Here is a 27,510-nt window from a genome sequence, read left to right as displayed (position 1 = left end):
CAACAATTAAGCCTCATGCAATCCTACAACTATGGAGATTCTTCAACAATTAAGCCTCATGCAATCCTACAACTATGGAGATTCTTCAACAATTAAGCCTCATGCAATCCTACAACTATGGAGATTCTTCAACAATTAAGCCTCATGCAATCCTACAACTATGGAGATTCTTCAACAATTAAACCAAAACAGTTACTTTGTGTGACCAGCCAGTCAGGCAGACATAAGAAAACGAGCGCAGCACAGTTGAAACAAGTGCTCATAAATCCTTACACGGCGAAGCTGAGGTCAGGGCTGGACTAGAAACAAGGGGGGTGTTACTCTGGGCACATATGCGTTTAACGCAAGCCTTGGCAGGAACAGTCTGCCGGAACTCCGACTGGAGTGCACTCTCCCACTCAGCGCCAGGTTAACATTCCTCCACAAATCAAAAGCAGCCTGACGGCAAAAGTACACTTGATGGCCATATGGAGATCATCAGATACTCCTCAAGTATGTTGAGTTTGATCCAAGAGATCAGGACGCTATATTATTAGCTTACATCAAAGCTACACAAATACTATAGAACTCGCTTAAGCACAGGAGGTTAATTGGGGTGGAAAATGAAAACAACTGTAATATTTTCAGGGACAGCCGTGGTGCTCCAGTTTCATGGATGTCGGCCCATGGCTCACTGCTGGACGGAAGTAAGACCCAGGGCATTGAGAGGAAGGTCATGTGATCTGGACGGAGGTTAGGCCCAGGGCATTGAGAGGAAGGTCAGGTGATCCATTCCTCTAACCAGAACAAATATCAGAAGGTGGATGTCTTAGAGACATCAATTACTTTCCACAGCATGACCTAACCCCACCACCATGTCACACCACATGACCTAACCCCACCACCACGTCACACCACATGACCTAACCCCACCACCACGTCACACCACATGACATAACCCCACCACCATGTGACTGCATGACCTAACCCCACCACCACGTCACACCGCATGACCTAACCCCACCACCATGTGACTGCATGACCTAACCCCACCACCACGTCACACCGCATGACCTAACCCCACCACCATGTGACTGCATGACCTAACCCCACCACCACGTCACACCGCATGACCTAACCCCACCACCATGTGACTGCATGACCTAACCCCACCACCACGTCACACCGCATGACCTAACCCCACCACCACGTCACACCGCATGACCTAACCCACCTCACTGACACAGGTAGAGCCGTATGCCAAGTGGAGATGAGAGGAGGAGAGGAGAGGAGATGAGAGGAGGAGATGAGAGGAGGAGAGGAGAGGAGGAGAGGAGATGAGGAGGAGAGGAAGAGAGGAGATGAGCGGAGGAGAGGAGATGAGAGGAGGAGATGAGAGGAGGAGAGGAGAGGAGGAGAGGAGATGAGAGGAGGAGAAGTGGAGATGAGAGGAGGAGAGGAGAGGAGATGAGAGGAGGAGATGAGAGGAGGAGAGGAGAGGAGAGGAGGAGATGAGAGGAGGAGAGGAGAGGAGAGGAGGAGAGGAGATGAGAGGAAGAGAGGAGGAGAGGAGAGGAGGAGAGGAGAGGAGGAGAGGAGACGAGGAGAGGAGATGAGAGGAAGAGAGGAGGAGAGGAGAGGAGGAGAGGAGATGAGAGGAGGAGAGGAGATGAGAGGAGAGGAGGAGAGGAGATGAGGAGGAGAGGAAGAGAGGAGATGAGCGGAGGAGAGGAGATGAGAGGAGGAGATGAGAGGAGGAGAGGAGAGGAGGAGAGGAGATGAGAGGAGGAGAAGTGGAGATGAGAGGAGGAGAGGAGAGGAGATGAGAGGAGGAGATGAGAGGAGGAGAGGAGAGGAGAGGAGGAGATGAGAGGAGGAGAGGAGAGGAGAGGAGGAGAGGAGACGAGGAGAGGAGATGAGAGGAAGAGAGGAGGAGAGGAGAGGAGGAGAGGAGAGGAGGAGAGGAGACGAGGAGAGGAGATGAGAGGAAGAGAGGAGGAGAGGAGAGGAGGAGATGAGAGGAGGAGAAGAAATGAGAGGAGGAGAGGAGATGAGAGGCTCTTACTTGTTCTGGCAGTACTGGCCGTAAGAGTCTTGGCCGCACTCACAGCTGTAGCCGCGGGGGTCGGCAGGCCGGCGCACGCAGGAGGACGAGTGCTCACAGGGGTTCAGTAGGCACGCGTCCACACAGTCCCGCCCGAAGTAGCCTGCATGGGGCAGTAGGGCAGAGAGGGCATGTGAGTGAAACTGACCAGGGAAGTGAGTGGGCAGCACTCCCATGCCCGTTTCAAATCTATATTCATCTCTGCGTGGATGTTTTCAACCTTTCTAAAAATGCCTATGTCCCACATGAACTGTGCTAGTATATAAACCTAAACTAAAATACAATAGTACAGTAATAGTAATTATGATCAATACAGACTGCAGACTGCACACCCATAATGTTATGTTGACATGTTGAGCCCTTATCTGGGGTATTTAGGGTGAGGAGGTTGAGGATACCTTATCTGGGGTATTTAGGGTGAGGAGGTTGAGGTATTTAGGGTGAGGAGGTTGGGATATTTAGGGTGGGGAGGTTGGGGTATTTAGGGTGGGGAGGTTGGGGTATTTAGGGTGAAGAGGGTTGGGGTATTTAGGGTGAGGAGGTTGAGGATACCTTATCTGGGGTATTTAGGGTGGGGAGGTTGGGGTATTTAGGGTGAGGGGGTTGAGGATACCTTATCTGGGGTATTTAGGGTGAGGAAGTTGGGGTATTTAGGGTGGGGAGGTTGAGGATACCTTATCTGGGGTATTTAGCGTGAGGACGTTGAGGATACTTATCTGGGGTATTATCTGGGCTATTTAGGGTGAGGAGGTTGAGGATACCTTATCTGGGGTATTTAGGGTGAGGAGGTTGGGGTATTTAGGGTGAGGAGGGGGTATTTAGGGTGAGGAGGGGGTATTTAGGGTGAGGAGGTTGAGGTTACCTGGCTGGCAGACGCAGGAGTGGGAGCCCCAGGTGTCCCTGCAGCGGCTGTGCAGTGGGCAGACGGAGCCTTGGCAGGCGTCGGGCACCTCACAGCCCTCCTCCACACGCAGACGCAGGGCCTGCCGCATGTTGATGTTGGCCGTGTTGGTGGCGGTCTCTCCCATTCTCACGCCCTGGGACAAATATAGAGCACTCAGTCAAGGGGAGGGAGGTGACCGCTCTCTCACTATTCGCGCAGTTACACGTCAACAAAGGGTTAATAAAGGGTCAGTTTACACATTAACAAAGGGTTAATGAAGTGACCGTTGGATGTACCACTATAAAAACACAGGGAGGTAAAATCAATTATGTTCATCTGATGAGCTTCGTCAAAAGTCAAGCACATGGACAGACAAAAACTACACACTGGGTGGGAATATTGTGTGGAAGTTGCCAAAACTAACAGAGAGAACACTGGGAATCGCAAGTCAGCAAGAAACTGTGAAACGGCAGCAGAGGAAACATGTGAAATGAGAACCAACCTCCAGACAGAGAGAAATGTGTATACGCGTGTAGTGTATGCAACAAAATGAAAGAGTGCACACACCACAAATTTATGACGCACGCCAATGTTGATGTATTTATGACGCTAATGATGTGTTGGCGTGTTCAGAGTGAGTAAACACTTTCAACGCCCACGCTGCCCTCGACTTGATCTCTCCGCATCTCCACTCCTCTCTGAACACGTGTACACACCAACATATACTTCATCTGCCCTCTACCCATCAGCCCTGCCCTCTACCCTTCCCTTTTATTGCCCTTCCCTCCATGTCATTATTTTTATTTTTGGGTCTTCTCCTCTCAGCAGCTATGTGGCAGTGATGTCTGTCTGTTTTCATGCTTTCATCTTTTGTATCTCATGTTTGTCTGTCAAATTCTAGTCAGATGTACTGTCGTTGGGATTCAAAAGCACTGTGCAATTAGCTAAGTTTGTTAGCGTCAGCATTCTGGAGGGACAGACCTGTATGCAACCGTGGAACCCGTTCTGCACGGAACCGTCTTTTTTGAGGATGCCTCCTACGTACAGACTCTTCAGCCGCAGGCCTGGCAGCTCGTTCCCAATCTCTACGGTCCGCTGGTGAGAAACAGATCACTTTTGGTACAGGCACAAACACTAATGGCATCTACACTGTGATCATATCAGTCTGAGTATGGAGTCAATGTCAGCTTTATTTAATTCAACAATATTTCCAGAATGGTGATTGTGTATCTAACTGAACAGTATTATCCGAAGCTGAAACTTCTAATCATATGACAAATTGTACAAATATATCAGGTCACAGATGTAGAGAGGTCTGTGTTTTTATTTTGGAGGAGAGTACCTGAAACATGCCGTAGTTCAGAGACACCAGAGCCATGTATTTGATGTCCTTCCCGTCTTTGATGCTCTTCAGCTCCATGAGAAGGTGATGCCACTCCCCGTCATTCACACGGACTTTGGACAGGTCCAGCAAAGCCACCCGGGTCACCCCCAGGAACACCTGGAAGCGGACGTGCCGGTTGCTGACCTGAGGAAGAAGAGAGGAGGGGGGAAGGAGGGGGGTAAAGCATGAGAAAGGGACGTGCAACAGGAGAGCTCCTATCTGCAGAACTGTATCACCACTGACCCCGAGGCCAATCAGAAGTGCTGAGGGAATAAATGGGGCTTGATGAAAGGGGGGGTTAGGAATGCAGTGCACCTTTACCAGCAGAATGATTTTGGGGGGGGGGGGCACCCTTACCAGCAGAACGATTTTGGAGAAGTCCCCGGCGTTGGCCTGCACCAGAGTGCCCGTGCCCTTGCGGGTGCGGAACATCAGGCTCATGTACCAGGGCACGGCGATGGTGATGTCCGGGTCGGTCCAAGACACCAGAGCGTGTCCGTCAAAGTGCTGAGGGGAGGGCATGACTGTGGGGGGTGGAGATTTGTACAGGAAATGAACACTCAGAACCTTACAACTGCAGGATAGCTGTGTCTTTGAGCTTCAGAACACATGCACAAAGTGACACAAATGAAGTGGGTTAACCAACGAACCACAGGGGGTATAAACCACTCTGTGCTTTCCTCAGGCACAATATTCTTGGGGAGGAATGAGTGCCAATAGTGCAAGCACATTGCTTACATATGCCTTAATTATGCTTTAACCTTAAATATGCCTTAAATATGTTTTAACCTCCAATATGCCTTAAATACGCCTTAAATATGCTTTAACCTTAAATATGCCTTAAATACGCCTTAAATACACCTTAAATATGCCTTAAATATGCCTTAGATATGCCTTAAATATGCCTTAACCTTAAATATGCCTTAATTATGCCTTTAAATATGCCTTAAATATGCCTTAAACATGCCTTTATTATGCCTTAAACATGCTTTAAATATGCCTTAAATATGTCTTAATTATGCCTATAGTAACACCCTTGAAAGAGGAGAAACCTAGAAAACTTTGACATAAGCAGTCGGCATTCACATTGCCGGCCAGTTTCTGCTGCTGAGAATCAATCACATCGTCAGACAGCAAAGATGGACAAATTGTGGCCTGCCCCTCTATGCTGTTAAACACAACAGCCATTATTTGCTGTCACAATTAAACTCAAGTGTTAAATGGAGGCATCTTAAGTGTTAAGGAGGAATCTAAAGTATGTGTCTGGAGAGTGAGTTTGTGCTGCAGGGTGGAGGCCTGCTGTGGTTCCAGCATGTCTTGTGTGGCCTCCTCTCTCCTGTACAACGTCCCGGGCAACTCCACGTGAGCAGCAACAAAAGCAACCCTGTTGTATGGGAGACGTCTGCGTCTGCTCCCTGACAGGTATGTTAAGAGCTCTGGCTCAGAGCTGGCCTGCAGGCCAACAGGTTTGACCCACTCGGAGCTCAAGTTACACAAGACACTAGAGACGGAACCTGCAGGCCACACAAACTTGTGTGTGTGTGTGTGTGTGTGTGTTTGTGCTGTGTGTGTGTTTGTGCACGCGTGTGTGTGTGTGTGTGTGTGTGTGTTTGTTGCCAGACATAGAGAAAAACAACTGTCAACATAGACAGGAGATTGTCAAGATAGCTTGAGATTGTTACATGAGTGTTTGCAGTTATTAGAGCATTACACTGATTACAGTCAGTAGTGCACTGATAATGGCCTCCCATACAACATATGCACACACCGTGCAGCAGCAGCTGAGCTTCAGAGCCATGCTAACACAAACAGCAGCAGCTGAGCTTCAGAGCCATGCTAACACAAACAGCAGCTGAGCTTCAGAGCCATGCTAACACAAACAGTAGCAGATGAGCTTCAGAGCCATGCTAACACAAACAGCAGCTGAGCTTCAGAGCCATGCTAACACAAACAGCAGCAGATGAGCTTCAGAGCCATGCTAATACAAACAGCAGCAGCTGAGCTTCAGAGCCATGCTAACACAAACAGCAGCTGAGCTTCAGAGCCATGCTAACACAAACAGCAGCAGATGAGCTTCAGCTGAGCTTCAGAGCCATGCTAACACAAACAGCAGCTGAGCTTCAGAGCCATGCTAACACAAACAGCAGCAGATGAGCTTCAGAGCCATGCTAACACAAACAGCAGCTGAGCTTCAGAGCCATGCTAACACAAACAGCAGCAGATGGGCTTCAGAGCCATGCTAACACAAACAGCAGTAGATGAGCTTCAGAGCCATGCTAACACAAACAGCTAACACAAACAGCAGTAGATGAGCTTCAGAGCCATGCTAACACAAACAGCAGCTGCGCTGGCAGCTTCACTACCATGGGGAGGAGAGGCAGGCGCTTTGTTTTAATTGGCAGTAATTACACCATCTAAAACACACTCTCACACACACATGCATGTACGAACATGCGTCCTCACCGTGTTCACAGTTCTTTCCTCCGTAGCCCAGCGGGCAGCTGCAGGAGTGTGTGTTCCACTTGTTCACGCACAGTCCTCCGTTCTGACATGCGCTATTCGTGCAGAAGTCTCTTCTGGCATCACAGCCTGAAACAGAATGGAACAGTTAGAGTCCAGTGATGCTTTAATGGAACAGTTACCTTTTCACATGAGCACATGAAAGTTTCACATGAGCACATGAAACTAAACTTTAGCCCTTAGGGCCTCCGTACAATCTTGTGCTGTAGATTATGTACTAAATAAGTGATACTTTACTAAATAAGTGAATAAGGGAATACTTGTGCTGTAGATAATGTACTAAATAAGTGAAGGGAATACTTTTGTAATACAGAACAATGGGAAGTGTTTAGTTGCAGTTCAGTTCAGAGTGCTGTTTCCTCAGGGGTCCCACCTGCAGTGGTGCCGTTGTTGGCGATAAAGCTGGCCATGTCCATGGGCTTGCTGTCGATGGTCAGGTTCCTCATACAGCCTACGAAGTCGCGGCTGCGCACGGGGAAGTCCTCTGGAAGGTTGGGCACCCCGCCCAGCAGCAGGGGTCCTGTCAGGTCCAGAGACCTGGACGTGCAGAAACCAGACCATCAGCGCAGGTAAGGATCACCACACACCAGACCAGCAGCGCAGGTAAGGATCACCACACTACACACTGCCCATTACACACTGCACACTGCACACTAGGGCTTTGTAACATAATAAACAGTTTTGTGTTTATGACCTGCAATATGCAGGACTAAGACCACCGTTGACTAAAGTATTTACACAAATGACCTTGTGTCAAAAAGCTTAGGATTTCAAGGTCTACAGCATAACCTCTGTTGTGAATTATGAAAAGTTATTTGCATATAATAGGGCACTATTGTACGGAGTCTCATGATTTCTATAAAAGCCCACATGTGCTGGCCCTGATCAGAAACAGGGTTTGATGATTAGACCAACCTTACTGGCGTAATCATTGTTACTGCAAGAATGTCTACTTGGACCCACAGGGGAGCAACCAGACTTTTTTATGGGAACAGAGGCCACGACTCATTTCAGCCAAGTATATACTTTAGAGGAAAGACTTCAAACTGAAAGGAGAACACTTGGAAATTCTTCTACAGTTCAGAGAACTTCTACAGCTCAAGTAAAATGTGCATTACAAGCACGGAAATGCATGCAATGATTCTTTCTACAGCTGAGCAGCCAATTTGAATGTTTGATTGAGGTATTCACACTGCAACAATGCACCAATAACCCAGCCTGTAACCCACTGTCCTGCCTCACACAACATATTCATAGACCTTTTCTTGCAGTGTGTCTTTCAAGTAACCTAATCGCTAACCTAAACGAAATGCTGCTTTAGAGGTTGAGAAACAACTAGCAGCTTGTCCATGACGTGTTTTTGGGATAAATTGCATGCTAGCGTAAGAACACATAAAGGCCTGTCTGACAGCGAACAGCACGCAGATCTGTGGGAGATTAGCGGCGCTGAGGAGGGAGTTGAGTGAGCGCAGAGGGCTTGAAGGCAGCGTAATCTCCTGTAATGATCAGCTATTCAACGCCAGCCTCCAGTTAGCGTGCCTCTCCACTGCTCAGGTTCCTGTGAGCTTACTTCTGCTGCCAACGACAAGGCCCCTCACATCTCCCCATAATAAGGACCTCTGATGTGCGTGTTAACACTACGCAGTACACTGCCAGTGCTGTGCAGGTGTTGTGATAGATCTGAATCTGGTAAGAGAAAGTTACAACATGTGCTGTGCACAGTTTAAACATATTGTCTTCTTGTCAACCTAAGACATTTGAATCACATACGCATACTAATCAACGTAAGATAATCAGATCTGAGTGTCGGTCACTCACTTCTTCTGAATCACATACGCATACTAATCAACGTAAGATAATCAGATCTGAGTGTCGGTCACTCACTTCTTCTGTCCAGTCTGAGTGCCCTGAGCCGCACAGCTGTAGTTTCCGATCTGGCCCCCAAAACGCACCGCCATGGCAACGTCACAGTTGTCAACGGCAACCACAGCCACCTTCTCCCCTGAGGGTCCATGGGGGGTGCCGAGTCGCCCGATGTTGGGCTAAAAGAGAAAAAAATGAAAATGACTTTAACAGGTCTCTGACAAGTTTAAGACCAATTAGTTGTCTATTGTAGTGATTTTCAATATTCAATGACTGAGCTATGAGTTTGTTTGGTCGAGATGAAGGTATGCATTTTGTTAAATTGGAATATGGGGTAACTAACAGACAGTGAATCTGGAGTTAAATTGGAATATGAGTTAACTAACAGTGAATCTGGAGTGTCAGTTAATTTTCTTTACAGCAGTGAAGTCCTAAAATGTTTGACACCAGTAATGTTTTCCAACCCAGTATTTACTAAATACTCGCATACAGAGGAGACTTTAGCCTTCAAGGAAAACAGTGAACACTTCTTCAAATGTAACTAAGCTAAAGTCTGTGTCTTTGTTTGGGTGGAGATAACAGACCTATTTTCTCTCTAATCTCGCCAACACAGCGTGAGATGGCTGTTTACTATTCAGAGGGAGGCAAGGCCATTTCAACTCGGGGCCTAATTGGATTAGGGCAATGTGACACTCATGAAGAAAAACAGTCTGGTGGGAGAGCGGTGCCACGTCAAACTGCCCACCGGCAGCACCGCACCCAACACCACCAGGCAAAACCCATCCAATAGCGCCAATAGTCTTATTTCAACCCTGCACCATTTTCCACTGACTTTCTTTTTTTAACAGTCCTGGTTCTTCCTGCATATTTGATCTAAAGCTTCCCTTTGAACTCCTTCCTTTGGGAGCAGTGTGAGCTGACAGGGCGACCCTGGAGGGGCAGCGCAGGGTGTGCCCAGGTTCCAGGGGTAGGGAACTTTCCCTGGTTTTTTAGCACGGTGAGATTTGGCAGGGGTGGGATATTCAGGGGGTGAGCACAGGCCATTTTGCATCAGCCTTGTCATTGTTAATGCATGCAAATCACTGAAATTCATTGTGCATATGTTGTCCCACTAAATATATCTGACTGCCTCTCCATTTAACATGTAACACTGCTGACAGCTTGACTATGGACGTAAATGGGAAAGTAAACTAAATTCACTTGACCTGGTTCAGTTTAAGAACACCAAATGCTGGATGCTTGAAAAGATGCAAGAATGATGAAAAGTTGGGTTGTCTTCACAGCAAGAAAACAAGGACGAGATCAAACAAACATGAAGCATGCTAAGCCAAACATTCTAATCCATGTTCTATGGTAGGTTGTGATGGATGCATTTTAAACTTTTTGTGTTGCGTGGTGTTTTCATTCATTTATACCCTACTGATCCCTCAACAACAGCAGTGAGAGGACATATGTTTGCATTTAACTCAAATGATGTTGATTCTTAAAGAAGAGATAGCTCCAGTACAAATCCTGCACGTCTACTGGCTTTAAAATGAGAGACACATATCACTGTGGAGTGAAGCATAACTAATCCCCCTCCAAGGTATATGCTGTGAGGTGCATACACCTTGATCTACTTTAGCATCCTGCCTCCCCACAATGGCCCCCTATGTGCACCTGTGATCTACTGAATCACACGTGTAATGTACCCATTACATGGGTTTAACTTCCAAATCATGTGCCCCTAGGATGTCGGGATGCATTTCAAAGCTACGCTATACGCCAAGTCTTAATCTTTTTAAGGGGATCTGACAGAGAAAGCCCAAGTAGCTGTCATGACTCTCGCTATCACATAATAGAGCGCTCCTGTTACCTCACCATGTTTTAGCTCTGTGTGGACTTGGAGGGTTAGAGTGAATGGGCTGAAGGTCGTCTCACATAACAAATAGCTCTGGGACATATACTGCCCTGTGATCCACTGTGTACAGTGTGCACATCTCAGCATTATACATTTCACAGCTCACATTTCTAAAACCAAATGCATTTATCCAGCTCTGCAATTCTGTTGGGTGGGTGAAGAACAACCACATGCTTTCTGTTCATATGGGGGCATTACAATCTGGAAAAGTAAGGTGTATGTTAGCCCACTGTATCATATAAGACGCATATTTCATCCTTCTGAAGACAGGCTTGGCAACTGTGTTTTGAAGTGTTAAGAAGGGCAACAATTAGACGTGAACTTACTAACCGATAAGCTTAATTGCAAGACCAAAGCACCTCAGTCTATCCCATCTAACAGGAGCTGGGCACCAAGCCCTCTTCAGCTATCACACACTCCTCCCCGGGGTCTTGTTAGGGACGGCCTTTGGGTTGTAGAGGACCAACTGCCCATTCACAGCAGTACCCCCTTACTCTGATCCTGGTTCAACTACACGTATCAGAGGAGGAAGCATGTCAACAGGAAAACTGATACAGGATCAGTGTTCAGTCATTTCAGCTGCTATAATCAACCGAAACCCGAACCCCTCCACAACTTACAAGAGTCTCTTGAGCAGCCTTCGACCTTCCGCTGGCATGCCTTTGTGATTCTGCATTCTTCCGTGCCAAACTCTGAACCACAATTAATTGTCCAAATCTAAGCCCTAGTGCTCTGTGTAACTTAATGCCTTCAAAACACTGTTAGATACTGACAATAATACAACACCTGCACCGGCAACTCGCTGTTTTTCAGCTTTCTTAACATTTCTTAACAGTCATACTGGACAAGGAGTTCCCCCTCTCTTTTTCCCTGTTCCCAAAACATCTCCATAAATTCTCTTACACGGACCACTGCATGTCATTTCTTGGAAAAGAGAGGGAAACACACTCCCCATGTGTGTAAGCTGCATATATCTTCATGATTAGATTACAGGTAATTACGGGAAACATATTTTTGTATCTTTTTAAGATATAAAAAAGTACTGGAAATGATACATTTATAACAATAAAATGGTCAACTCTTACAAAAACTCGATATTATATACTATAATTATTATATAATATATTCTTTTTTTTATTATTTGGTATTCCTGGGAATTTGCAAAGCTTTTTTTAAATAATTGATATTACTCCCAGATCCCAACCCAAAAGAACATAGCCAACATGGGGGAGGCAAACACAAATATTTTCAAGGTTAGTTTGGAGTCGCAGACATAACAACCAGATTGTATACACTGGGTTGCTAGGGTCAACCAGATTGTATACAATGGGTTGCTAGGGTCAACCAGATTGTATACACTGGGTTGTTAGGGTCAAGTTAAGGTTAACAGAACAGAAAGTTACCAGATCACTGGCGACAGCTGCAGTGTATGTGAATGACCCTCTACACACGTCAACAGACTTCAAAACAAAACAAGCATTTAAACAGTTGTGCCAGCTTTGACATACAGACTTCAGCACAAGCCGAAGCCTCAGACCAGCCCAGGTGGGAACTTGCAGAAAAGAGAGAGGAGAGGGTCAGATAGAGAGGAGAGGGCAGTTGACATGGAGAAGCCTTTCTCGCTATCTCCAAAATATCCCCTCCCTCACTATAACCCATTATAGTTCACATTTTCACTTGTCTGAGCATATATGTTCAGACAAACTAATATGCAATCAGAATCTTTTCAAACAGTATTATAATATGAGGATGTTACATGATGAGAACTTGAGCCTTTGTGACAATATCACAATATCACAATTTTTTGAGTTAAGTGAAGCGCAACAAAATGCCTCATCGTGATTAAATTGTGGAAAGCGAAATTAGAGCAGGGCCTACATTTATGGAAGACCCACTGCATAAAGAAAGTAGAAGGGCATACTGTATGCACATGTGGCTAAGTGTGACCCAATAGATGTGTGCCGTCTGGCACCCTGAGAGACCCTCCAAACGGCTCATTGTGGCCCCAGATTAACGCCACAGGGGGTCTGTTGTCTGCTTGTCTCTGGAGGATCCGAATATGAATTTGGCGGCTGAGGGAGGAGCTTTGGTGCTTTACATGAACAATGGGCTCAGCAGGAGGACGGCTGGGCATTTAGCACATCTTATGATTCAAACATGACCGCGCTGACAATCCATGCCACTTAACAGGTATTCTAAAAGAGAATACACATTTAGAGGATGACTAGTCAGAGCTAGCCAACAACCTGCCGTTTGTTGACGAATTCATCCAAGAAACATTTTAGTTGTGATGCTTCTGAATATTTCATATATACACAACTCCATATATGATTGCAAATACAAAATGTAAATGTAAATCAGGTTTCTAGGCCAAGTATACTTGCGTAGCTGCCTTCAAGGGCACTTCAGCCGTTCCCACTGGTCGGGGATCGAACCGGCAACTAGGGCTGGGCGATATGGCTGAAAACTGTATCACGATATAAGTATTTCATATCGGTCGATACTGATAATTATTGATTTTTTTTAAATCTATTTCAGATAAGGACCAGAAGGGGAAAAAAGTTCAATTTAAACACTTTTATTTTAAACTTTACCTTCCTCTGATTTTAATCACCTCAGTTACTGTATCAATCAAAGCAAACAGGGGAAAGAAATAGCAACACAATCACGAAAAACACTCAAATAAATAAATGTGCACATAAGTCTGAATGAAAAGCAGCACTGGTTGAAGCCTGGAAATATTGTAAACAAAGTAGCTTAATTTGCTAGTTTATCATAGTCTACTGGTTAGACTGTTCAGTTTCCCCACATGTGTTTAAGTTTCAAATGAATACTTTTTCTCCTTGGGACAAGCCCGTTTGAGTCTTGGAAAATACTTCTCCATTTGCATCGGGATTGAAATGATTAGAACTTAGCAGTCAATTTGAAAGCAACAGTTTTGAACAAATTCGTGCAGCGTGCTAATGATGATAACCGGATTTAATAGCAATTTAGCCAGTCGTCTTGCACGATTGTGAATGTTTGGATTACATGTGCAGGAGGCTGAGGAGGGATGCGCCTGTTGAGAGGGAGGGAGAGAGAGAGAGAGAGAGAGAGAGAGAGAGAGAGAGAGAGAGAGAGAGAGGGAGGGAGGGAGGGAGAGAGAGAGAGAGAGAGAGGGAGGGAGAGAAAGAGAGAGAGAGAGAGAGAGAGAGAGAGAGAGGGAGGGAGAGAGAGAGAGAGAGAGAGCACGGGGCAAGGACTCATTGAGAGTCTGTGTTGAGGTAGGCCTACTTCTATCGCCTACTCTGGTAGAGTTGCACATAGCTACAATGCTAGATATATTTAGCCTATTTATTTATGGACAAAGTAAGGCGGGAGGTGTGTGTTTTAATTATCGAATGTTCTATCGAACGTATTTTTTATTGATATCATTACATGTCTATTGCGATACATATCGCTATCGTTTTATCGCCCAGCCCTAGCAACCCTCCGGTTCCAAGCCCGAAGCCCTAATCAGTAGGCCATGACTGCTCCAATCATGTCCTAATTCTGCAATACTAACATGGATTTGTTTGAGTCCCCATACAGGCACACATATACACACTCAGCAATGGCTCACACGCTTGAGGAGTTTCCCATGAAAATGTCCAATGCAACACACACACTGTCACCCTGACAGGATGGATGAATCTTTTGAAGGGACTCCAAAATCCTTTCAACTCACTCACTTCAAAAGCCCCACTAGGAAAGACTCTTCCACTTCCTGCTTTCCCAAACGGGCCAAAACAATATTGTTTCACGCAAGCACTCAAAAAAGAAGAGTTTTAAACATTTCACCACCACAACAGGAATTCCAAGTATCTGACATTGTCTTATATGACAGCCCCAATCAAGGACACAAGAAAGGAACCTATAGCGGCCCTATGGTGACCCAAACACCAGGGATCAGAGTGTCTGTTCCCATGGCGACAGAGAGGGTGGGGAAAAGGAGGGCTGCCCGAGTGTCCCCATTGACTCACCTTTGACCCCTAATCCCTGTACGCCTTGTAGGATCCCCAGTGATGCATTAAAAGCCAATGACGACTTCTATGGTCACAAAAACAAATGCTTGTAGGAGCGGTTGGCGTGTCTCTCTGGGTAAGTTATGAAGAGGCCTACTCTCATAAATCTGTCGCTGGTCTTTTGTTTCCCTCAAAGCGCCCTCTTCACATGCATTCAGTCCCATAACCAAACCATGACTACTTGACTGAGTAAAGTAAAGATGAATGGGAATAAAACTGGCCTGACTTCTAAAATGTATGTCAACAACTCTTCCCATGGAAAATGATACCAGGACACATTTTGGAGAATACAATGGGTACATGGAGTATAACAAGAGTACATCAAGAATAAAATAAACACTAAACACGAAACTAGTTTTGCCTTTGTTCAACTTTTCACAACATGTATCATCAGGGTATATAAGTGGGTGCTTTGTCTAAAGGAGAAATGCATTCCCTGAAGTCATGAAAGGTGACACAGTCAGCTAATGTAAAAAGGTACATCTTTTCTATCACAGATAGATCAGGATCAAAGAAAAACATCCAAAGTGAAACAGAACTAGTGTGGGCAATAGCTGAACAGTGTGTCCAAATCATTTCACCTTGTAAAATGATACCTTGTTATCAGAGTATAATGACCTCCTCTAGGTGAAAATTATAATAGCTACAATTGTCAAAATATTTGACAAAAACCTAATCTAATGATAGATCTGTTGCACTGTTAGCTGATAATGAGCTGTAGGCTATGGGCTGCAGGTGAAGGGTTGTGTTAGCTGATAATGAGCTGTAGGCTATGGGCTGCAGGTGAATGGTTGTGTACCTTGTTGTAGTAGTGCAACTGGACAACGTGCCAGTGACCATCGCTGACCCCTCCAGGGATGAATGGAGACACGGATGTTTTAGTTTCTCCTGAAGGAATATGGAACAACATCAGCATCAACATATTTTCTTTTGATATATCCCCTCCCAATGGGAATCTGAATGGACTCTGAATTATTGGACTGAGATAAGTCATGACAGGAAACAAAAAGGAAAAAACAGGAATGACTTCAAAAACATTATTTTAAAAACATTCCAGAACTTTGGCCCATTCTTCCAAGTAAGGAACAACAGGGTGTTTTGGCAGTAAACAAGCAGTTCTTTTAATCTGGAAGTGTTCCAGCTGAGTGGACACCACAACAGCCTGGCATGATTGAGGTTAATGATTGTCTGAGGTGGACGATACCTCCAAGTGAAAGGCCCCTCTGAAGTCCAACACACAGGCAGGCATCTCACTGCTTGTTTGCTTCCAACCCGCCAATTATCTATGAGATGAGCGGCTGCCCTGTGACCCCTGTGGGTGAAGCCATTATCTACTTTTTTATTAAAATTCCTCTTCTCCACAGACAATGGGATTATGCTCAGTGGAACAGAGAGGGTTTCTGCTGTCAGTGCTTCAAATGCTGTCTTTACTCCATGTGCTTTTTCCAGGTCTCTAAAAACATTGACTGTTGAGTGATCTAAAATGGTTGCAGTCCTTGAGTGATCTGACAAAACAATGGAGTCAACATTAGACTTGGAATTGTTCTACTGTTCTACTGTTGGGACTCTGACCTGTAAGTTATCATTGGCTCAAACACTGAACAGCATGGATTTAACCCATGGCAGATGCATCGATCAAATAGATTGGAAATATGAATAACTAATGACTATACTTTAACTAATGTCTATTCCACTTGGCCGGGCCAGAGATTTCATATTCGTGCATCATGGAACAGCAGTCACTCAGCCACATTCAGCGCCCCCACTCTCAAGGGGAAAGTGGTCCAAGTTGCTTTTCCTCCGGAAAAGATTGCTGACAGCCCTAAAGAGTGGCCACTGCTGGTCCACAGTTTGGGCCGCAGGCCAGGGTCAGGGAGAGGGAAGGTTACACAAACAAGAGGACAGGTAGATAAAGGAAGTGTGTTCCTCTGCTCTTTGGCCAGCTGCTTCCTCCGTCCACACATCTCCCCATTCAAATATGCTTTTCATTCGTCGAGCCCCCCACCCCCAATCCCCTCACATCCACCACCCCTGTCCAAATGCATCACGCTGTTTCTACTCTCCTCGCTCATCAGAGGAGGACAAGGGCATGTCTCTCAACCTTGCGGCGCATTTACAGACACACAAGGTACCAAAGGCGACCCGCTCCATTGTGAGGAGCGCGAGGAGTAATCCTGTAGTCGCTACACATTGTGAGGAGCGCGAGGAGTAATCCTGTAGTCGCTACACATTGTGAGGAGCGCGAGGAGTAATCCTGTAGTCGCTACACATTGTGAGGAGCGCGAGGAGTAAGTCCTGTAGTCGCTACACATTGTGAGGAGCGCGAGGAGTAAATCCTGTAGTCGCTACACATTGTGAGGAGCGCGAGGAGTAAGTCCTGTAGTCGCTACACATTGTGAGGAGCGCGAGGAGTAAATCCTGTAGTCGCTACACATTGTGAGGAGCGTGAGGAGTAATCCTGTAGTCGCTACACATTGTGAGGAGCGCGAGGAGTAAGTCCTGTAGTCGCTACACATTGTGAGGAGCGCGAGGAGTAATCCTGTCGTCGCTACACATTGTGAGGAGCGCGAGGAGTAAGTCCTGTAGTCGCTACACATTGTGAGGAGCGCGAGGAGTAAGTCCTGTAGTCGCTACACATTGTGAGGAGCGCGAGGAGTAAGTCCTGTAGTCGCTACACATTGTGAGGAGCGCGAGGAGTAAGTCCTGTAGTCGCTACACAAACTGGCTCCGCTCACCGGCAGAGAAGGTCAGCTGGATCTGCTCCTCGGAGATCTCCAAGGCGATGAAGTCGTGCTTCTCGTTGAACCTCCCATTGTACAGCAGCAGGGCATTCCTCTCCCGAGTGGCAAACCTGTGGGCGCAGAAAGGTCAAATGTCAGGGTCCAGTTTCAGCCCTGTCTATGGAAACCAGAGGAATGCGGGAATGGAGATGGGATGGACAGAGAGAGAGGGGGAGGGAGGGAGGGAGGGAGGAACAGAGAGAGAGGGGGAGGGAGGGAGGGAAAGGGAAGTGATGGAGGCAGACAGTGTGTGGATGGAGAGAATGTCAGGACTACAGGGAGAGGACTGGGGCGGATTACTGGTTGAGTCGGGGAAATGAGCGTGCTGATGTTTGGCAAGCGGCTGCCCCTCATAAGCCCTGTGGTGAGCACACAGGAGAGTTGGAGAGGTGTCGCTCTCCATATGGCCCAGGGCTTCATCCACAGGAAACCGCGGCCAACAAAGCCAAACACCGGCTGGACTCTCGCGCCACATGCCACTTCCTGTTTTCATGTTTGCTAGCAAGTGTTTCCCCTGGAGGCCCCATGAGGATTTTTATTCTTTGCTGCACACGTTTGATCACTTAAATTTTTACATTCAATAGACACTCTAATCAAAAGAGACTTACAGGTAAATGGCCCACTACAGTACACTTACAATCACACAGGACATACTCATGTTCAGGTAAATGGCCCACTACAGTACACTTACAATCACACAGGACATACTCATGTTCAGGTAAATGGCCCACTACAGTACACTTACAATCACACAGGACATACTCATGTTCAGGTAAATGGCCCACTACAGTACACTTACAATCACACAGGACATACTCATGTTCAGGTAAATGGCCCACTACAGTACACTTACAATCACACAGGACATACTCATGTTCAGGTAAATGGCCCACTACAGTACACTTACAATCACACAGGACATACTCATGTTCAGGTAAATGGCCCACTACAGTACACTTACAATCACACAGGACATACTCATGTTCAGGTAAATGGCCCACTACAGTACACTTACAATCACACAGGACATACTCATGTTCAGGTAAATGGCCCACTACAGTACACTTACAATCACACAGGACATACTCATGTTCAGGTAAATGGCCCACTACAGTACACTTACAATCACACAGGACATACTCATGTTCAGGTAAATGGCCCACTACAGTACACTTACAATCACACAGGACATACTCATGTTCAGGTAAATGGCCCACTACAGTACACTTACAATCACACAGGACATACTCATGTTCAGGTAAATGGCCCACTACAGTACACTTACAATCACACAGGACATACTCATGTTCTGTAAAACTATGTGAGAATCGAAATGAAGGTGAAATGAAGAGAAAAGAGAGAAAAATGTAAGAAAATAAAACACAATGAACCTGATGAACACTGAACTACAGTATGCTGGACTGCCCTATCCTAACTGCCCTATCCTAACTGCCCTATCCTAACTGCCCTATCCTAACTGCCCTATCCTAACTGCCCTATCCTAACTGCCCTATCCTAACTGCCCTATCCTAACTGGACTGCCCTATCCTAACTGCCCTATCCTAACTGGACTGCCCTATCCTAACTGCCCTATCCTAACTGGAGTGTAGTATGCTGGAGTGCCCTATCCTAATTGCCCTATCCTAACTATCCTAACTGGACTGCCCTATCCTAACTGCCCTATCCTAACTGGACTGCCCTATCCTAACTGCCCTATCCTAACTGGACTGCCCTATCCTAACTGCCCTATCCTAACTGGACTGCCCTATCCTAACTGCCCTATCCTAACTGGACTGCCCTATCCTAACTGCCCCTATCCTAACTGGACTGCCCTATCCTAACTGCCCTATCCTAACTGGACTGCCCTATCCTAACTGCCCTATCCTAACTGGACTGCCCTATCCTAACTGCCCTATCCTAACTGGACTGCCCTATCCTAACTGGAGTGTAGTATGCTGGAGTGCCCTATCCTAATTGCCCTATCCTAACTATCCTAACTGGACTGCCCTATCCTAACTGCCCTATCCTAACTGGACTGCCCTATCCTAACTGCCCCTATCCTAACTGGACTGCCCTATCCTAACTGGACTGCCCTATCCTAACTGGAGTGTAGTATGCTGGAGTGCCCTATCCTAACTGCCCTATCCTAACTATCCTAACTGGACTGCCCTATCCTAACTGGAGTGCCCTATCCTAACTGCCCTATGCTAACTGCCCTATGCTAACTGGACTGCCCTATCCTAACTGGACTGCCCTATGCTAACAGGACTGCCCTATCCTAACTGGAGTGCTAAGGCATTACTCAGTACGCTGCTGAGAGTGTGAGGATATGAGTAAGCTGACTCTAGCAGCAGACCATGTGCCTTGACATGTCCTGCCATGCTGACTAAACCCACAGCTCGACATCTATCATCTACCTGTGACCACAGCTACCCCAAATCAAAGTCTTATCAAGGTGCAAGATCTTGGCATGCCATTTTGGCGAGATGTTCAGCAGATAAGACCAGGTGAAGTGAAACCAGACAGGTTGGAGGAAGGAAGGAATGACGGTTGGAATGAACTAGACACCTGAGAAAAATGTACAGGTGGGAGGAGGCTACTCACATGAGAGACACAGTGAAGTTAGAATGAACTACACACCTGTACAGGTGGGAAGAGGCTACTCACATCAGAGACACGGTGAAGTGGAAGCGCTGTTTCAGGCCTCGGAAGGTGATGAAGGACTGGCCAGGGAAGTTGCGTGTGGTCATCTCGCAGTAGGGCTTCTCGTACTCCCCCTCGGGGCACTGGCACATGAAGCCGCCCACCAGCAGATCCACGCAGCGGCCGCCATTCTTGCACACGCCCGGCACGCATCGGCCTGACCGCGCGTTCACTTCGCAGCGCTCACCTGGACATTAAAAGGAGAGAGACCACGTGAGATGAAGAGGAGAGAGACCACGTGAGATGAAGAGGAGAGATGAAGAGGAGAGAGACCACGTGAGAGACCGCGTGAGATGAAGAGGAGAGAGACCACGTGAGAGACGACGTGAGATGAAGAGGAGAGAGACCACGTGAGATGAAGAGGAGAGATGAAGAGGAGAGAGACCACGTGAGATGAAGAGGAGAGAGACCACGTGAGATGAAGAGGTGAGATGAAGAGGAGAGAGACCACGTGAGATGAAGAGGAGAGATGAAGAGGAGAGAGACCACGTGAGATGAAGAGGAGAGATGAAGAGGAGAGATGAAGAGGAGAGATGAAGAGGAGAGATGAAGAGGAGAGATGAAGAGGAGAGAGACCATGTGCGAGACGACGAGAGAACAAATCAGCGACTCCAACTGCTCTGTCAACTGAGAATGGAGAAGGTGGTGAGGGAATAGGAGACGGAGCTGAGACTCCAGACTACAGATTTATATCAGTATTATTTACAAGATACCTGTGAGCTACCTGAAATGCGAAATCTCACCCTGCCAAGAGAAGCCATTGCACATGTTTTGACAGATGTATAGCAATGCTGAGAACTTTCACTCCAACACCTTTGGCTCATAAATCCAGCACCTGTTAGACAGCTTTGTGTGCTCTCCAGAGTTCAACCACTTCATCATCCCCACAGATCTCATTACAGCAGTCACCACTTCACAGCCCTGCTCCACGTTAATACCACACCCAGTTCACCTCCACTCCACTGTGGATTCACCACCCCTGCTTTCTAAACCAGCGCCTCCACGCGGAGAGCACGGCCGGGCCTGTGGTCAGTGACCCCAAACGACCCCCACCAGCTTAAGTTAAGTCAAGCAGCTCAGAGAGAAATAGCGAAGGGACAATAGACTAGCCACGGGCAGCCCTGGTGGTCTATGAGGACACCTGTTATGGTTCACCGGACCATTAGCGTGAGCCAAAAAAGGGTGATACCCTGATGACAGCTCTGGGATAGGTCACGGCGTGATGACAGCGCTGATGACATCACTCCTGCTGCTTGAGGTGACTGCACTGCAGGGCATTTTTAACTCTTTGTTACCCTCCCTGTTTGATGTGAGCGGAGCAGCAATAAAACTGTGTTTCCAGTAAGGAGGACCAGCGGTGAGATGTGAGGGATATTGGGACATAAGCCTCGAGAACAAGTCCCAACTCTTCTGCATCGTCTCCCTGACCGCGACTGCGCTCTATGTGTCCAGACACACTGCTGATGCATCATGCGCTCTATTTACCTCATCTCTCTGGCAACCCCTTACCTGCCTTCACCTTCCTCTTATCAAGATTAAGAAGCAGAAGCACTGAATAGGCTTTTAAACAGAGAGTTTCTGTGAAGGTGTCCAAGGCAAACACAGCCCATTGTGCAACACTCACAAGGCAAATGAAATGTCATTTCAAAATAGAAGTGGCAGTTCATAACCACTAACCATCAAATGTTTTTCTTTTGGGCGGTGTCTGTTTTGCAAAATTAACTACATATCGAAACTGCCAAAACTCTACAAGGTGAACACGGTTAAATGGGCACAACATGGCAGATCTAATAATGACTAACATGGCAGCAAGTAAATCCAGGGAATTAACAGGATTACTTTCTCCTTTGATACTGTATGGGAGGCTTTATGAACATTTAGGATTAATAACTATGAACATTTACAGAGTTCTCTTTCCACAGGCAGATAATGCCACTGCAAATCAGAAGTAACACAAATATTTGCAGTTAAATAATCTCATATTACTTCCTAAAAGGAATCTGACCAGCTGACCTAACCTCAGCACTTCTAGGGTAGAAATACCAGCCGTCCTATACCAGCGCTATTCCTAGTCCAGACTCAGTAAGTAGGATGGTCACAGAAAAGGCCACTACACAAGAATGCTGCAGCTCAGCTTTTTGTGCTCTTGTACCTGTGAAGTGGGCCGGACACTCGCAGGTGTAGCCGCCCTCGCGGCTGATGCAGCGTCCGCTGTTCTGGCACGGCCCCGAGTAGCAGAGGTCGATCTCCGTCTCGCAGTAGTCGCCCGTGAAGCCGTCGGGGCAGCGGCAGCGTAGTCCGGCCACGGGGTGGATGGGCCGGAAGAGGACGGTGTGGGACGAGATGAAGGGCGCCGAGCTGTCGAAGCGCAGCACCGCCACGCACTTCATGTAGTTCTGGCAGGGCTCGCGCAGGCACACGTTGTCATCGAAGGGCAGCACGCGCTGACCGGACAGCTGACGCAGCAACGTGCGGTTCAGGTACACACGCTCCTGGAGCTCCTCGGACGGGAGGAAGCGTCCAGAGCCGCCGGGCAGCAGGGCGGAGAAGGTGACGTTGAGGATGGTGGCGCCGGCGTGCGCCACGTCCGTGTCGTTCTGGACGTTGAAGATGAAGACGGCGTCGGGGCCCGTGGACAGGATGGCGGCCACACCGCGGGCGAAGAGTGACAGCAGTGGAGACAGGAAGCGCTCCTGGGACATGTTCTCCAGACGCACGGTGATGCTGCTGGTCAGCATGGCGTCGCTGATGATGGTGACACGCAGTGTGCACTGGGCACTGATGCTGTGGAGCCCATCTGTAGGGATGAGAGGAGAGGAGAGGAGAAAAGAGAAGAGGAGAGGAGAGAAGAGGAGAGAAGAGGAAAGGAGATGAGGAGAATAGAGGAGAGGAGAGAAGAGGAAAGGAGAAAAGAGAAGAGAAGAGAAGAGGAGAAAAGAGGAGAGAAGAGAAGAGGAGAGAAGAGGAGAGGAGAGGAGAGGAGAGAAGAGGAGAAAAGAGGAGAGGAGAGAGAGGAGAGAAGAAGAGAAGAAGAGAAGAGGAGAAGAGAAGAGAAGATGAGAAGAGAAGAGAATAGAAGACCATGGTGACACATTAGCCAATTCTGTTTGAGTGATTTAAAAGGCTTCACATCACCGCACCACAGAGCAGCAAAAGAACATGTTTTGACAGATATCAGGATGTAGAACTGAGCTCTTGCTGGCTTTCTCGCTTTTTCTGCCTAAACTTGTTTTCATGATCAAAGTCAAAGCCAGCTGTTTTTTTTTTTTAATAAAATGAACTTGTTGCAATTGCTGGCATGAAGCTGACAACAGACACTTTGCTCTGTGCTTGACTAGCTTTCTGTGGATTGCACTTTTCTCAGATTCACCTGGACAAACGTGATGTCAAAACATAGGCACAGCCTGATTTCATGGAGGGGGGGGGGGGACAATACAAAACATTTGACCTTCATCGGCAACTCTCACTAACTTGGAGCAGCCTGTTTTAACTTGGTATCACCTCCCTTGCTAATGTTTCTCATTTTGTCACTGCCTTGTCATTGATTTTGCAAATGGAAAACGTTATTGAGTTGGTATCAGGCAATTTACATTCCCTTCCCTAGTATGGACATCTATGTCTGTCCTACAACCACACAATACTCTCCCTTCCATTATTTAAGCCATCTTGAAATTCTTCCTCCATTCCTCTCCCCCAGTTAGAGACATTGTACGCACAGTAATGACGGCTACAGGGGCGAATAGTACATCTGCTTAGTGGGTCACAGCAGGTCTGGCCCATTGTCCCTGCGTTGTGTGGCTATTGTTACGTCCTGTGTATGCCTCTCTCCAGCGGCCTGGGAGGCTCCGTCATGTGAACGCACGGCCTTCTAATCGGCACACAAAGAGGAGCCGTTTCCACTCTGTTGCACTGTCCTCTCAGATCTCGCCCCTCTGACCAGACACGCAGTGGTAGACACAACAAGACCCAGCTTCTGATTTGGACACCCATAAACACGACTTATCACTTACTGTACACACACACGCACACACACACACACACACACACACACATAGACACACACACATAGACACATACACACGCACATAGACACATACACATACACACGCACGCACACGTATACACACACACACACACACACACAATGGACATACAGTAACAGCTGGTCATCCCAAAAAAGCTCTTGTGTCTTGAATAACAGAATGGTTAATGAGACACTGTGTCTACGCTTGCCGAAGATCAACACTACTAGCCAGGGGCGTGTAACTCGTGAATGCTGGTGATTATACGTAAACATCCACGTCACCACATCTCCTGCGGATTATTGGTTTTAGCCGGAGGATAGAAAACTAGATGTACCGCAGAGCGGTAAAAATATGACCGCCGCCCAGTCCAGCACATTTTTTCCACAAAAATAAATCACGCTGAAAGGCCTATATGATTCTAACTGTCTCACTAAATTGCATTAGCCACACTCAATTCTCACTTGTATCTGCTAGACAACAAGTACCAAAACATGATTAGTTCATAGATTTCACATATAAAATTAATTTTATACAACCCCACCCCCATCTTGCCTGTTCATAATTCTGAGAAATTCTTGAATTGTGTGCATGTGTGCGTGTACACGTTTATGTTTATGTGTGTGGGTGTGTGTGTGTGTGTGTGTGTGTGTGTGCTTGTGTGTTTGCCTGCGTATGTGTATTTGTGCATGTGCATGCATGCGTACATATGTCTACTGTGTGAGTATGTGTCATACGTATGATTGCTGTGAATGCATGTGTGTGCGTGTGTATCTGTTTATGCACATGTGTGCACATGGAATGGGTTAACATGACCCCTGGAGGCAAACATACGGAAAAAATTGGTCATCATAGGCCCTGAGGTTCTCAAGATATTCACAGAAAACTGTGTCTGCCCTACCCTCCTTTCGGGGGGTCCAGTACAGCGGGGGGGCTACAGATCAAAACGAAAAACGACGGTTCCATGCTATCCATGTGGGGTTACATGCCCACCAAGTTTCGTGTACCCCGGTCTTTCAGTGTCCCGGGAATCCTTGTTGGTGTACGGTCACTAAATGTACACATAAATTATTTTATTGTAAGGCCCCCCATGAATGAAAGTTCACAAAACTTGGCATGCATTCGGAGGGTGTCATAATGATCCTACACTTTCAATTTCGTGCAGTTTTGACCATGTCAGCCAGAGATATTGTGATGAAAACACCTAATTTTTTGCTTTTTAATTTTTAACTAGGTGGCGCTATACATGAAATAAGTGGTAATGGGATGGGTTGACATCCCCCCTTAAGACCAACATACAAAAAAAAGGTGGACCTAGGCCCTACGGTTCTCGAGATATTCACAGAAAACTGTCTCCGGCCACCTACAGGCCAGTTGGTGTATAGTAACATAAATTAATTTATTGTGTGGCCCCCCATGAACGGAATTCCACGAAACTTGGCGTGCATTCAGAGGGTGTCATAATGATCCTACACTTCCAATTTCGTGCAGTTTTGACTATGTTAGGTCACAGATACCTGCGATTACAACACCTCATTTTTACTTTTTTGTGTTTAACTAGGTGGCGCTATACATGAAATGAGTGGTTATGGAATGGGTTGACATGGCCCCTTGAGATCAACATACAAAAAAAAATGGTCCTCCTAAACCTTACGGTTCTCGAGATATTCACAGAAAACTGTGTCTGCCCTACCCTCCTTTCGGGGGGTGCAGTCCAGCGGGGGGGCTACAGATCAAAACGAAAAACGATGGTTCCATGCTATCCATATGGGGTTACATGCCCACCAAGTTTCGTCTACCCCGGTCTTTCAGTGTCCCGGGAATCATTGACGGAAATTTGGACATGCGAAAAAGAAAAAAGAGAAAAAAAAGAAAAAAGAAACATCTGACTAAACCTATATGACGCGGCGGTCATAATAAAACATACTTTTCACAGGTGTGACTGTTTAACTGGACATGCAGAAAGGGATGTGTCTGACATACAGCCCAGGCCTCAGTGGACCAACAGGCCTTGGACTTCAGCATTTAGGGTCATTTCTGTCACCTTGTTTTCCAACAGGCCTTGTACTTCAGCATTTAGGGCCATTTCTGTCACCTTGTTTTCCCCCCTACGTTCCACCTCTTATCTCACTCCAGGGACTCTCACCAGCAGGAAATTCTTTGCTCGTGCCCTGAAAATTCCCAGGAAATTCCCAGTCATTTCCTCACCTGAGAGTTAACTGTCCTGTCTTTTTTCCAACGGTCACATGGATCAGGAGAACAAAAATGCTGCGTTCTCTCTGCCATTATACTGACCGGACGACTCACATGTGTCCTCTTCTCCCTGTCTGTCTTCCTGATCTCTCCACAACCTACTGCTCTCTCTGGGCTGCACTCATACAACCTACTGCTCTCTCTGGGCTGCACTCATACAACCTACTGCTCTCTCTGGGCTGCACTCATAGACTACATAAGAAAAACAAATCGTTCACCTAAACATACTGCACTAGAGTCCTTTTTTGTTCGTCTAATCCCCCTTCTAAATTCAAACGCTGTTCTGCTTTGTCTCAAACAACATCTTCAGACAACAGCATGCCAGCAAGCAAATAGTACATCAGTGGCTGCCAGACATATTTGGGACATGTCCTTGTTTATTTTGGCACAATCTCCGGATCTTAAGATAAGACCCTGATAAAGGAATATTAATCCCAAGAAGAGGGCCTTTTAAGCAGTCTGAATTTCTGCCTACTGCACAACGTTTCAGATCTCACTTTCACTAAAATCCTCCCCCTCAGTTCAAGAGAGGCAGTTCAAGAGAGGCAGTTCAAGAGAGGCAGTTCAAGAGAGGCTTTATAAAACCTAAGAGTTTTTTATGTTTTCTTTTTCTTGTTCAACTGAAGGCATGATCTGTGTGTTCACACATGATCCACAGTGGATGGTGCTCAATGTAATTCATCAGCGCTCTTTAGCACTTCATATTTCACAAGCATTAGTCACACATTAATCCGTCACACACGTCTAGCACTGACACAAAATAAATGTGAATTAACTACATCTAACAGTTCAGGAGAGTCAGTCACTGTTCCTAAATATAATCTCTCACTGGACACTAGACTCTGCTGGGCATTTAAGATGACTTGGCAAACATGACCCACTTCCACTTAATGTGACCCTTTTGTACACAAATACAAATGTTACATCATCTGCAAATCATGCACACAACTCATGTACTATCATGACACTCACAGAGGCACAAACCCTGTGTGCTTTATACATTCACACACACCAAGAGAGTATGGCTGCTTAACACAAACCCTGTGTGCTTTATAAACTCACACAAACCAAGAGAG

The 27,510-nt window shown here is 46.6% G+C and overlaps 1 protein-coding gene across 1 annotated transcript in view; it reads right to left on the bottom strand.

The window, feature by feature from the left end:
* The window catches only part of celsr1b (cadherin EGF LAG seven-pass G-type receptor 1b), a 61,245-nt gene that overhangs the window by 20,131 nt on the left and 13,604 nt on the right, over positions 1 to 27,510 (bottom strand). The window contains exons 2-13 of the mRNA XM_076271752.1: positions 22,312 to 22,956; positions 20,124 to 20,346; positions 17,412 to 17,527; positions 15,476 to 15,564; positions 8,755 to 8,912; positions 7,244 to 7,407; positions 6,814 to 6,939; positions 4,708 to 4,874; positions 4,309 to 4,494; positions 3,948 to 4,061; positions 2,946 to 3,120; positions 2,045 to 2,186 (exon numbers count right to left, since the gene is read on the bottom strand). Coding sequence (XP_076127867.1) covers positions 2,045 to 2,186; positions 2,946 to 3,120; positions 3,948 to 4,061; positions 4,309 to 4,494; positions 4,708 to 4,874; positions 6,814 to 6,939; positions 7,244 to 7,407; positions 8,755 to 8,912; positions 15,476 to 15,564; positions 17,412 to 17,527; positions 20,124 to 20,346; positions 22,312 to 22,956 — 2,305 coding nt within the window. The remainder of the gene's footprint in view (positions 1 to 2,044; positions 2,187 to 2,945; positions 3,121 to 3,947; positions 4,062 to 4,308; positions 4,495 to 4,707; positions 4,875 to 6,813; positions 6,940 to 7,243; positions 7,408 to 8,754; positions 8,913 to 15,475; positions 15,565 to 17,411; positions 17,528 to 20,123; positions 20,347 to 22,311; positions 22,957 to 27,510) is intronic.

The sequence above is a fragment of the Alosa pseudoharengus genome, unplaced genomic scaffold (assembly GCF_046254945.1).
Source record: "Alosa pseudoharengus isolate Yale_2024_CS ecotype anadromous, Long Island Sound unplaced genomic scaffold, YU_APseudo_1.1 YU_APseudo_1.1_scf_10, whole genome shotgun sequence".
In the NCBI taxonomy this organism is placed as follows: Eukaryota; Metazoa; Chordata; class Actinopteri; order Clupeiformes; family Clupeidae; genus Alosa; species Alosa pseudoharengus.
Note: the sequence above shows the minus strand (reverse complement) of the source record. Positions and strands in the feature narration are given on the sequence as shown.